Here is a 12826-nt window from a genome sequence, read left to right as displayed (position 1 = left end):
TTGTCTGGATTTTCTTGTACTCCCCACTTTGCATTTAACAAATTACTTTTTCAATTTAATCAGAAAAAACCACTTCAGCTTTGAAAGAGCGTATTCAGAACACACACTCAGGAAAGTGATAAGTTCCCCGGGACGACCCCGTGGGGCGGGGGGAACACAGGAACTCACCTGAGAAGCGATGTTGAGCGTGACCGTGTCCAGCCCCCCGGAGAGCAAACCCTGAGTGTCAGCCAGGGTCAGCGTGACGCTGGCCTCTGCCCCCACTCCCGATGAGGACATGACCAGGTTCTGGGCAGATGTGGCAGATGGGGACATGGGTGTTGTCAAAGGCAGGCTTCCAGCTGTGGCATTAAGTTCTACAGAAGAGGCAAAACGGGAAAGTAGGTAAGTCCAATGTTATTCGCACGGGAAGACAATTCTCATGAAGGGACGCATCTGCCATAGTCAGCATTTACAGCGCCTAAGCTTGTGAAAGTGCAGGAAGGCATCACAGTATCTCTGATTCCAACGTCATGGCAAGGCTTCTGTAAGTATCTACACGTCCTTACACGTAAATGTACTCTGCTTCTGAAGTGTAAACAGAGAAAAAAGCCGTAAAAGAGAGTGAGAAAGTGACCCTGAGGCCCAGTCACCGCTGCCGGTGCAGAAGGAGACTCAGACAAGAATTTCCAGGACACTGTCCTCATCCAGGACCAGAGACCAGCCTGGAGAGAGGAATGAAATGGGACCCACTGAGCGACAACCAGCTCCACAGCGTAACATCTGACAACTCTGCTTACATTCACCTATTCTGAAACACAGGCAATCAAAATCAACCTCATGCAATCCTTTAAATACTAATTCATCCTGCAGGGCACCTTAATCTTCTTTGGAGAACAAAACAAAACACTATAATATTTTCCCCTTGTAGCTAATGATATAACAGAAAGGAAGACGTCTGGGACAGATCGGGCAAAGAAAGGAAGGCCTTCTCTTCCACAACACTGAAACTCATGCACCTACTGGCAAACGAAATGGGCTTGGCATGGTACTGTCAAAGTCCTGTGGCGGGCACCAACAAAACACAACTGTTTAAAGTTTTTACTTGTAAGCATAACACACATGCACATGCACGTGTACACACACACACACGCACAATTCTCACAAGCTGTCCTTCCATTCACCTAGCAAACGTGACTTATCACCCACTTGCGTCAGCCACCGTTCCAGGTGCTAGCGACCCCAAGATGACACCTAAAGCAGAAATTCCGAACACTAGTCCCTAATTAGGTCTGAACACAAAACACCACGAGACTCCCGCGGTCCTCTGCTGAGACCTGGGTCTGCCCGCGTCGGGCACAGGGAACCAGGCTACTTACTTGTAACTGGCGTCCTCCACAGATCCACACTCCCGGAGTCCCACACTGTGCTGCACACACCTGGAACCTTCAAAAGCAGTACAACCATTAGGAGGCTGGGAGTCTCCGCTCTGAAGCAGCCACGCGGCTCCCGAGAACCTCGCCAGCCCCCCCTCGCTCGCGTCTGCACAGCGCGCGTGCCCGGCCGCCAGGACGGGAGGGGAGTGTGGATCTGCGGAGGTACCCGGGCCACCTCCTCACCGGGCATCCCCTCCACACACCCGCCATCGGGAGGGGTGAGGATGAACAAGAAGGACCCTGCAGGACCTGGCGAGGAGCAGCTCCACGAGCTGCCGTTCAGTCAGAACCCTAAGGAGAGGACGGGGCCGGCCGCAGGGCGCGGGCTGGGAGAAGCACGGTGGTGTGAGGGCCACGTCGGCCAAGAGCACCACCATGGGCTCAGGGATCATCCCGGAGTAGCCACAGGACTCCAGACCTCACCACAACTCCTGCAACTAAGGAGACGCAGACCTTCTCCCCTTCCGACCAGTGAACTACGTCCAACGTTCTGAGGACGGTTAAGGTAGTGGAAGGCTCCAGGACGACGTGCAGCACAAGGAATGCAAAGAGAAAACAAAAGCCTGCGAGTTCATTAACTAAGGTGAACCCTGACGCAAAGTTCAGAGAAAAGACTGAACAACTTCACGGAAGGCCAGAGCTCATATTTCAACTCAAACAGTGTGGTGGTGATGCAACCTTTAATAATGTTCTTAATTCAAGAGACTTCCCACAAGAAGGATGACCCTAGTTCAGGCAGAACTAGTCTCAATATGGTCGAAAAGAACCTGTGTTTAAAAATTTTCTTTCGCATGCAATTAAATGATTAAAATAATTAAAAGCTGTCATTATATTTGTTTACTATAGAGCTCTTAGCCGTATGAAAGTATCTGCTTAAAGCTCTAGAAGCCGTAATTTAAAATTCAAATTAAATACTCTGAACAGGAGAATGAAGATTCAACACTGAAGTAAACACTGTAGACTCTTCCTTTTAGTTCCCACTTACTTTTTCTTATTTCTTCTGTTCTCCTGGGACACATCACAGCCATCTAAGCCCTACTTCACTGCATGACTCTAACTCAAAAAGAGTAACCTTTAAAGGATTAACAAGTTCTGTATGTTCATCAAACCCACCCTGTTTTCAGTCTTTGTTGGGATAAGTCTTCACAGCCTCTAAGAAAACTTAATGATAATTTTGGAGGGTTTCATAACAAGCTGACAAGGTGTGAGATCACTTTTTTCTTGAGATTAACAAAAAAGTGGTGAGAGGAGACGGGGAGTCGGGAACGGGAAAGATGCCCTGACTGGCCTCACCCCCAGGAAGAGTGGGAAGAGCGCCTGATGGTAAAGTGCACCCACTGGTAGGGGCCGTTAACATTTCAGAGCTGTTGGGAAGTAAGTAACTGACTGCACTTAAATCTAGGAGAAACGGAGGTCAAAATAACCTCACAAAGAACTAGTAAACAAAGAACTGATCCTTCTCTCACTGAAAGCAGAACTCAATTCATTCATCAACATTACCTTAAAAAGGGACTCAGATGACAATGAAAACACGGCGACCCAGAACCTATGGGATGCAGCAAAACCAGTTCCAAGAGGGAAGTTTGTAGCAATACAGTCCTACCTCAAGAAACAAGAAACATCTCAAATAAACAACCTAACCTTACACCTAAAGGAATTAGAGAAAGAAGAACAAAAAACCCCCAAGGTTAGCAGAAGGAAAGAAATCATAAAGATCAGATCAGAAATAAACGAAAAAGAAATCAAGGAACCAATAGCAAAGATCAATAAAACTGAAAGCTGGTTCTTTGAGAAGATAAACAAAATTGATAAACTATTAGCCAGACTCATCAAGAAAAAAAGGGAGAAGACTCAAATCAATAGAATTAGAAATGGAAAAGGAGAAGTAACAACTGACACTGCAGAAATACAAAGGATCATGAGAGATTACTACAAGCAACTCTATGCCAATAAAATGGACAACCTGGAAGAAATGCACACATTCTTAGAAAAGCACAACCTTCCGAGACTGAACCAGGAAGAAACAGAAAATATAAACAGATCAATCACAAGCATAGAAATTGAGACTGTGATTAAAAATCTTCCAGCAAACAAAAGCCCAGGACCAGATGGCTTCACAGGCGAATTCTACCAAACATTTAGAGAAGAGCTAACACCTATCCTTCTCAAACTCTTCCAAAATATAGCAGAGGGAGGAACACTCCCAAAATCATTCTATGAGGCCACCGTCACCCTGACACCAAAACCAGACAAGGATGTCACAAAGAAAGAAAACTACAGGCCAATATCACTGATGAACATAGATGCAAAAATCCTCCACAAAATACTAGCAAACAGAATCCAACAGCACATTAAAAAGGATCATACACCATGATCAAGTGGGGTTTATCCCAGCAATGCAAGGATTCTTCAGTATATGCAAACCAATCAATGTGACACACCATATTAACAAACAGAAGGAGAAAAACCATATGATCATCTCAGTACATGCAGAGAAAGCTTTCAACAAAATTCAACACCGATTTATGATAAAAACCCTCCAGAAAGTGGGCATAGAGGGAACTTACCTCAACATAATAAAAGGCCATATATGACAAACCCACAGCCAACATCATTCTTAATGGTGAAAAACTGAAACCATCTCCACTGAGATCAGGAACAAGACAAGGTTGCCCACCCTCACCACTATTATTCAACATAGTTTTGGAAGTTTTAGCCACAGCCATCAGAGATGAAAAAGAAATAAAAGAAATCCAAATCGGAAAAGAAGAAGTAAAGCTGTCACTGTTTGCAGATGACATGATGCTATACACAGAGAATCCTAAAGATGCTACCAGAGAACTACTAGAGCTAATCAATGAATTTGGTAAAGTAGCAGGATACAAAACTAATGCACAGAATCTCTTGCATTCCTACACACCAATGATGAAAAATCTGAAAGAGAAATTAAGGAAGCACTCCCATTTACCACTGCCACAAAAAGAATAAAATACCTAGGAATAAACCTACCCAAGGAGACAAAAGACCTGTATGCAGAAAACTATAAGACACTGATGAAAGAAATTAAAGATGATACAAATAGATGGAGAGATATACCATATTCTTGGATGGGAAGAATCAACATTGTGAAAATGACTATACTACCCAAAGCAATCTACAGATTCAGTGCAATCCCTATCAAACTACCACTGGCATTTTTCACAGAACTAGAACAAAAAAACACACAATTTGTATGGAAACACAAAAGGCCCCAAGGAACCAAAGCAGTCTTGAGAAAGAAAAACGGAGCTGGAAGAATCAGGCTCCCTGACTTCAGAATATACTACAAAGCTACAGTAATCAAGAGAGTATGGCACTGGCACAAAAACAGAAATACAGATCAGTGGAACAGGATAGGAAGCCCAGAGATAAACCTACGCACATATGGTCACCTTATCTTTGATAAAGGAGGCAAGAATATACAATGGAGAAAAGACAGCCTCTTCAATAAGTGGTGCTGGGAAAACTGGACAGCTACATGTAAAAGAATGAAGTTAGAACACTCCTTAACACCACACACCCAAATAAACTTAAAATGGATTAAAGACCTAAACCTAAGGCCAGACACTATAAAACTCTTAGAGGAAAACATAGGCAGAACACTCTATGACATAAATCATAGCAAGATCCTTATTGACCCACCTCCTAGAGAAATGGAAATAAAAACGAAAATAAACAAATGGGACCTAATGAAACTTCAGAGCTTTTGCACAGCAAAGGAAACCATAAACAAGATCAAAAGGCAACCCTCAGAATGGGAGAAAATATTTGCAAATGAAGCAACTGACAAAGGACTAATCTCCAAAATTTACGAGCAGCTCACGTGCAGCTCAATATCAAAAAAAACAAACAACCCAACCCAAAAAATGAGCGGAAGACCTAAACAGACATTTCTTCAAAGATATACAGATTGCCAACAAACACATGAAAAAATGCTCAACATCACTAATCATTAGAGAAATGCAAATCAAAACTATAATGAGGTACCACCTCACACCAGTCAGAATGGCCATCATGAAAAAATCTACAAACAGTATGGGGGAGTTCCTTAAAAAACTACAAATAGAACTACCATATGACCCAGCAATTCCACTACTGGGCATATACCCTGAGAAAATCATAATTCAAAAAGTCATGTACCACAATGTTCACTGCAGCTCTATTTAGCCAGGACATGGAAGCAACCTAAGTGTACATCGACAGATGAATGGATAAAGAAGATGTGGCACATATATACAATGGAATATTACTGAGCCATAAAAAGAAACGAAATTGAGTTATTTGTAGCGAGGTGGATGGACCTAGAGTCTGTCATACAGAGTGAAGTCAGACAGAAAGAGAAAAAATACCGTATGCTAACACATATATATGGAATCTAACAAAAAAAAAAAGAAAAAGGTTCTGAAGAACCTAGGGGCAGGACAGGAATAAAGATGCAGATGCAGATGCAGATGCAGAGAATGGACCTGAGGACACAGGGAGGAGGGAAGGGTAAGCTGGGACGAAGTGAGAGAGTGGCATGGACATATATACACTACCAAATGTAAAACAGAGAGCTAGTGGGAAGCAGCCGCATAGCCCAGGGAGATCAGCTGGGTGCTTTGTGACCGCCTGGAGGGGTGGGATAGGGAGGGTGGGAGGGAGATGCAAGAGGGAGGAGATATGGGGATATATGTATATGTACAGCTGACTCACTCTGTTATACAGCAGAAACTAACACACCATTGTAAGCAATTATACTCCAATAAAAATGTTTAAAATAAATAAATAAATAAATAAAGTATTCTAAAATCAAAAAAAAAAAAGACTCAGGTAAGAACAAAAAGACAATGTTAAATTCCTTAAAAAGCTGTGCTAAATTTCAAGCCTCTACTAATAATAACTTTCTGCCTCTGAAAGGGTACTTATAGAATACTTGCCCGTTTTCTAGGAAAACCCTTTGTCATGGGTGTTACCTGGATCGGATCTGGAAATGGCCTTCAAACCCATATCACACATCTGAACAAAAGCACATGCTTTCGTTCTGGATGTGAAATTCTGACTCATCGGGGCACATTGATTTATTTGTAAATCCCTAAATGGTAACAGCCTACTTCCAACTAAGGCGCAAAGAGCCCAGAAGCTGCCCTAGAAGCTGGCAGCCCACCACGTGCTGCTCACACAGACAGTTAACGACGACAACCGTGCGCACAGTCACCATGCTCGTCCCCTGCCCGTGAGACAATCACTCTGTATCTGTGGAGGCAGATTTACAAGGTGGAACACCTAATGTCTGACTCACAGAAGACAGATGCTTTCCACAGGTGATCAAGGGCCTGCAACATGACTTTCACCGGGTGACACCGAAAGTTTGTATTTTGGTGCTCATCTTAGAAGAGGCATGTTTAATCTCAAAGTCACTTCAATTTCAGTTCTTATTGGTGTGGCCTGAAGCTCGGCCTGGGGCTGACTGATTCTAAGATAAATGTTGCCCATTAAGATGCAATCTCTTGACAATAGAATATAGATGAAATCAGCCACTTAATTATAACTAGCACTAGTGGAATACGCAAACCTCTCTAAAAACATCTGCTTAGAGTCAAGGATCAAGTGGTTCAGCATATGAAGAATCTTTTCCTATATTCAGGATTATTCAAAGATGCCAAAGGTATTTGAGATCGTAATACAACTGAGTTGCTTATATAAAATTAATCCTGTATTTATAATAACTGATACTACATTATTAAACAAATGTTCTTTAGTTATGAGCACATCTTTTATTTTCTAATATCATGAAACTCCTGAAAAACAATTTTTTTACTAAGGTACCAAATTAAGCTAAAGTGGCATCAAAAAAGAAGAAGAGAGAAAAGTTCTCAGCTGGCTCTACAACAATAAGTCTTAAGAGAGAAAAAAAAATTAAATCAGAAGGGGCATGCGTGTTGTTTTTAAAGAAACATCAGTGCATGGCATACAGGAGCCCTGTACACAACTGACCGCTCTTCCCCTGCCCGTGAGACCATCACTCTGTATCTGTGGAGGCAGATGTACAAGGTGGAACACCCATTGTCTGACTCACAGAAGACAGAGGTTAAAAGAAATACAGGTGGCCAGAACAGAGCCCTCTGCGTTCCTGGGCCCTCCCTCCATCCGCTTCTCCATTCTGATCAGAACATCACCAGCTTTAAGTAATCTGCTGTACCAGCGAACGCCCAGGGTCACCAAGTAGCGCAAAACACCCCCGCTCCATTTACAGGGAAACACCTAAAACTCTCCTTGTCTTTCCATCGATTTGCCCAGGACTCACTACAGACATGAAGCAGGGCTTCCAAGGAGATGTAAGATTCCACCACCTACAGCCAGTTTACTCCTCAGGGAAGCAGGAGGCGGGGAGAGCCTGACATCCCAGCATTCCAGGACATAGACCCCCACCAGAGCGTGACACCACTCATTAGGGCCAAACACAAGAGACACATCTTCATGTTGCAACACGCACCGCGCACCGCGCACCACGCAGGGTGGGAGAGGTGATCAGAACCCCAGAGGTGACAAGAAAGAACACAGTGTCTAGTCCTTTACAAAAAGACACAAACTAAGACTTTCAGGAAACAGCTGCAGAAACAAGTTTGCTATGTAACTTGAGTAGTACATGATATACTGTAGAAGTCTTACCTATTACAGGCTAAATTATAACCTGAAAGTACTAGCTTTCATAGCCAATTAGAATATAAAACAAAATTCCCCTTAATTGCAAACAAAACCAAAAGACTCTCATTTCAAATTAATAAGTACAAGAATTCAGTTCTGGGATACAATTTTCTTAGAGCCCCAAAATTAAACAAGCAAACCGACGCAGGAGGGACAGAGTTAAGAGCAAAGTAGAGACAGGAACACACGGAGAGCAGTGGTACAGTGGAAACGGTCATCGGCCAGAAGTCCAGATTTTGCATCTGCCCAGATCCGCCAACACGTGATTCCAACACGGCTCTTAACCAGCCGGGTGTCAGTTTACCCTTTAGCAAAGGGGAGGGGTGGACAGAAAGCCCCTCAGGGTCCTGAGTGGAACCTCACTGTGTGCAGCTGCCTCAGCTCACCACCTGCTTCAGTTCAGCAAGTCCCCACCCTGCAGCATCTGCAGATCCATCAAGCCCTCACTCGCGGGGGAGAAATGCCCCCCCCACGGCCAGGGCTCCCGCCTCGGGAGGCCGCCCCGACCAGGTCAACCCCCCACCCGAGACGTGCTCGCTGGGCGCCCTTCTCCCCTTTGTGTATCCCTACTGCCGTTAATCCTACACTGATTTACGGCTTCTTCAATAAACGTCTGCTCTGTTCGTTTCTAGGACCCAAAATGCAAGGGGACCGTAGTTGCCTTGCCCAACATGACACACCCAGATTTAGTATACTTCTTACCATACAGTATGCACCACAATCTTTCAGTGAATAGAAGAATTACTGGCTAAGAAAGCATTTCAATTAAGCAAGGAGAAAAGTCTAGCTGGGGGTACAAACATATCTAAAGATTAAATTTTTTTCTCAAAAAATGATATACAGAGTTGGAAAATAAAGAGGGCTAAGAAAGTAGTGAAATCTCTACAAGGTAAGGCAAACAGGTATGGCATCCTCAACTGTTAACGTTTACTTATGAAGCTGTGACCTATTTTACTGGAGCTCTTTTATTTTTTATTAAAGCCTATACTTCAAAACCTTAGTAAGATGTCTTCTTTTAATTCTGCCATCCTACATTCAGCTGGTGCCCAAACATTCCCACCGCAGGGCACAAAGTAACGAGCCAGAGGCACTTTCAGCCTGGGTGACACAGGGACAGCTTTGTGACTTGCAGACATACACAATGCCTTGCACATTTGAATAAGATTATTTACCTTTGTTCTTTAGAAGGTGGAAACGACCTTAAAAGGTTAATAACACTCGAGACAGTTCTGTGTCCTAGAATTATACATAAGCCACTAATCATCACAGAATCACATCAAACGTATTAGAACGTGCAGTTGACACACTCGTCACGCAAGAAGACAGGTGACTTCTCTCTGCTGACCAGGTGCAGAGCCCTGTAACTATGAAACGTCATGAAGCCTCTCGTGGCTGGATCATTAGCTGCATACCTGAAGCGTTTAATGTTGCACTCTGTGAGAGAAGCTGGTCATTGCTTATGGTCAAGGTGGCACCCGTAGATTGATTATTGATTGCAGGTGCTGACAATCTTATGCTTCCGTTCAGTTCACTACTTCCATTAGAACTGTGCTGAATAAGATCCTGACCTAAACAGAAATTAATACTGTGATATCTGAGAGTAACACATTAATTCACGTACTGGCAAGTAGGTTAAACATATAATAACATCCTTTTAAAAGTGAAAGCTATTTCATTTTTAACACTATTTAAAGAGAAAAAAAATTAAAATAAGACCATGAAATACATTTCCCAAAATGAAACTACCTGTTCACACTTTTTAAGCTATAAAGTTTTTAAGTGCGTCTTAAGAGTTCTACTTTAACCCAGCATTTAGGCACTTAGAGCTACACACTTTGTTGAATAAAACTTAAACTGAATTGGAAATACTTCCAAACATGGTGGACTCCCAGCTGCAGCACCGAGGGGCACGAGGGAGGGTACCAAGGCCTCCCTTGCGGCAGCAGTGGCCGCTACAGGTCTCCTACGGGAGGGTCACTGCCCCACGGCGCTCTGGACGCGCACAGCAGGCTCAAGCACGCCGTGATGTACTCCCACCGAGAGACATGGGCTTCTGTCAGCTTCATTAGCTTGTAACCTTTACATTACAGCATAATTGTATAATGTAATCAGATAGTATGGAAACAGAGGAACATGAAAATTAAAAACCCGAGCTGTTTCAATGAAAACCAAAAGACAAAAGGATGCTGCACTCAGCTTCATAATCACCGACACCCTCATGCCACACTAGAGACACAGAACTGGGGAATGAGTCTGTGCAACAGGGGTGGAAGTGTGGGCAAAATAAAACGTTCAGAACTCCTACCAGCAGAGCAGACCCATTTTCAAAGACCTGCGGATAAATGCTCAAAATCGTGTAGGCATCGTTTCTCTGACTCTCTGCTTGACGTGGCTTTCTATTAATAACTAAAGACATCAGGTAGGAGCACTTTTACTTACACGACAACTGGGGGAGACTGAGGACCCTCCTCGCCTTTTACCCAATGTTTAACTTCTTTCCCAAACAGCTTAGGAACTGCTAAAGGTCTGTACACCTTAACTGAAGTAGTATTTGCATTCTAGCATTCGTAAGCATTTATAATTCTGTGCATTCATGGAAAACAGAACATTCGACAGAATAACCAAACATTTCTATAGCACAGCTAGATGCTCTCCAAGGTGACCACAAATTAAAAGTTTTTCTAGACTTCTCAGAATGCGACACGAAAATGTTGAGTTAGTAGTCCCCACAGCCAATTCTCATTACACACAATAATGAGAAGTAAAGGAATAGGAAATCTTAAGCGCAGAGTTTGGGCAACCCTTATTTCATCAACTGACAAAGATTTCTCCTAGGATAACCCTTTTAAGCTTTTTTTTTTTAAATTGCAGTTATATTCACCTAATACACTAAAAATTAACAATAAAATAACTAAATGATCGATAATAGGAAAACATAGGAGAAACAGAAGTACAAGCCACAAAAACACATTTGCCGAACTGTATGTTATGTGTTTTTTATATAGGACTAGCACAACCCCTCAGATATTGAGATTATGCAAAAAAAGTTAATTTGATCAACAAAACAGCTTTCTGAAAATAACTCTTCCATGTTTCCAACATTACAATTCAAATATATATATATATATATATATATATATATATATACACACACACACATATATTAAATAAAAAAGAAGAGAGTTAGTGAATTAGATAAAATTCAGAGTTAACTTCTGCTGCCTGCTAGCACCTAAACACCACTGCGTGTCACTGAGAAGCAAAGCTCCATCCAGGAACAGTTCCTCAAATTCTCACGTAAACTGAAAGGAATAAAGACGCCCCTCAAGAAAGCAAGCTTTTGGTTTTCTTCTCAATAACTACTCTTTCTTTTCCAATAATGATTTTTGCAGAAATCTCAGGCAACAGAGGTAATAACTACACTGACCGCTCACACGGCTATCAGCCCAGTATTCCAGCCACTGCCATACTCTGTCTCCAGGGAGGTTATTTTGACCCCAGCAAAATGTTCTTTTCTTTTTTCTTTTCTTTAAAAAACAACAATCTCATAAGGTTGTTATGACACTTAAATGAGTTAATATTTGTCAAAGTTACTAGAACAGGACCTGGTGCACTGTAAGGGTCAAAAAATTTTTGCTAAATTTAAGAACCACTCAGTTAACATGAAGAGCTCATAGCTAAGAGTCATGTGGGCAAAGCGCACCTGTAAAATATGCTCCAGGCTAACTAAGATGAGAACATACTGTGAGAATTGATGCTCTGTAAGGGGAAGAGCTGACCGTGAACGTCACAGGCCTGGAACAGGGAGCACATCAGCTGGTGACTCACATGGAGGATGAGCTTGCCAACCTCGGTGGCCTGGGCTGCCAAAGGGTGTCTTCCACCCACTTACCTAGTTCTACCATAATTTTCTACATAATCTGAGAAGAATTCTGAAAAGGTCAGGGGGGTAGGTATCTGTAATCTCCTAGTGTAACCACTTATACCGATTCAACTCCTTTAGCTCAAAGGAGCATGGTAAGAATTATGAAGCCATGGTTTTCTGCTCTTGGTTAAACGAAATATATCTGACAAAGCTACCTGGCTCAAACTGGACGTGCCGTGAGGAACCACCACGTTTAATCCCTGGTATCAGATGGGAGCTGCAGGATGATCATTCTCACATAAATTGCAAACACTTCCTGAGGCACTGGATTTAGGCAAAGCTCAGTCTTACAGGAAAAAGATACAAAAAAGAGTTACCTAAACTGCAGGTGAAAGGATTTAAAAAATTTTAAGACTAACCGGAGATGGTCAGGGTGATTTCCTGCGGCGACCCCGAGGATGACGCAGCGGTGGGCCCGGCAGCCTGCGCCAGCACCTGGCTCAGGCTCGAGTTGTTAATGGTCAGGGTGATCTCATGGGGGCCACTGGAGGTGGACACCAGGCCTTGTGATGTCATCACCTGAGAGAGGTCTTGCGTCCCTGGTCATCGTTATAAAACAGAACAAAGCTGGGCTTAAAAAAAATAATCATTTCCTCCTTGTCCATATTAAAATATTTTAGTGCAACTGTTACTTTAAAAAGAGAAAGATTCAAAATACAGTATCAGTCATTTCTAATTCCTTAATCTGAAATCATTTAAAAACAAACAAAAAGCCTTATGAGGAAATAGGAAGCCGGTTCCATGAATGCAATCTCTGTGC

General features: G+C 42.7%; 1 protein-coding gene across 15 annotated transcripts in view; it reads right to left on the bottom strand.

Annotated features, from left to right (window-relative positions):
- The window catches only part of ZNF236 (zinc finger protein 236), a 102436-nt gene that overhangs the window by 11758 nt on the left and 77852 nt on the right, over positions 1 to 12826 (bottom strand). For all 15 annotated transcript variants that reach the window (XM_019937233.3, XM_073790832.1, XM_073790828.1 and 12 more), the window contains 3 exons: positions 12426 to 12605; positions 9554 to 9709; positions 169 to 356 (listed from right to left, as the gene is read on the bottom strand). In XM_019937233.3, the coding sequence (XP_019792792.2) occupies positions 169 to 356; positions 9554 to 9709; positions 12426 to 12605 (524 nt within the window). The remainder of the gene's footprint in view (positions 1 to 168; positions 357 to 9553; positions 9710 to 12425; positions 12606 to 12826) is intronic.

Source organism: Tursiops truncatus, chromosome 13, assembly GCF_011762595.2.
Source record: "Tursiops truncatus isolate mTurTru1 chromosome 13, mTurTru1.mat.Y, whole genome shotgun sequence".
NCBI lineage: Eukaryota > Metazoa > Chordata > Mammalia > Artiodactyla > Delphinidae > Tursiops > Tursiops truncatus.
Note: the sequence above shows the minus strand (reverse complement) of the source record. Positions and strands in the feature narration are given on the sequence as shown.